Consider the following 707-nt stretch of genomic DNA (forward strand, 5'->3'; position numbering starts at 1 on the left):
CCAGTGTGAACGTTCTTGTGCCTCACGAGATGGGCCTTTTCAGCAAAGGTTTTGCCACATTCACTGCACTCATAAGGCTTTGCTCCAGTGTGAACATTCTTGTGCCTCATGAGACCGGCCTTTTCAGCAAAGGTTTTTCCACATTCACTACAATCATAAGGCTTTTCTCCAGTGTGAAGTCTCCTGTGTTTAATGAGACTGAAATTTTCAGCAAAGGTTTTTCCACATTCACTGCATTCATAAGATTTTTCTCCAGTGTGAACTTTCCTGTGCCTCACGAGAAGGGCCTTTTGAACAAAGGTTTTGCCACATTCACTGCACTCATAAGGCCTTTCTCCAGTATGTAGTCTCCTGTGATTAATGAGACTAGAAGGATAAACAAAAGATTTCCCACATTCACTGCACTCATAAGGCCTTTCTCCAGTGTGAAGTCTCCTGTGTTTAATGAGATTAGAGATATAAGCAAAGAACTTCCCACATTCACTGCATTCATAAGGCTTTGCTCCAGTGTGAACTTTGCTGTGCCTGATGAGAACGGCCTTTAGAGCAAAGGTTTTGCCACATTCGCTGCACTCATAAGGCTTTTCTCCAGTATGTAGTCTCCTGTGATTAAAGAGACTAGAATTATAAGCAAAAGATTTCCCACATTCACTGCACTCATAAGGCCTTTCTCCAGTGTGAACTCTCCTGTGTTCAATGAGACTGAA

At 42.6% G+C, this 707-nt stretch overlaps 1 protein-coding gene across 1 annotated transcript in view; it reads right to left on the reverse strand.

The window, feature by feature from the left end:
• Positions 1-106: 106 nt before the first annotated feature.
• Positions 107-707, reverse strand: part of LOC105826227 (zinc finger protein 586-like) — a 26,305-nt gene continuing 25,704 nt past the window's right edge. The window contains 1 exon segment of the mRNA XM_012664170.1: positions 107-351. Coding sequence (XP_012519624.1) covers positions 107-351 — 245 coding nt within the window.

Source organism: Propithecus coquereli, unplaced genomic scaffold (assembly GCF_000956105.1).
Source record: "Propithecus coquereli isolate 6110/MARCELLA unplaced genomic scaffold, Pcoq_1.0 Scaffold868, whole genome shotgun sequence".
NCBI classification, from domain to species: Eukaryota; Metazoa; Chordata; class Mammalia; order Primates; family Indriidae; genus Propithecus; species Propithecus coquereli.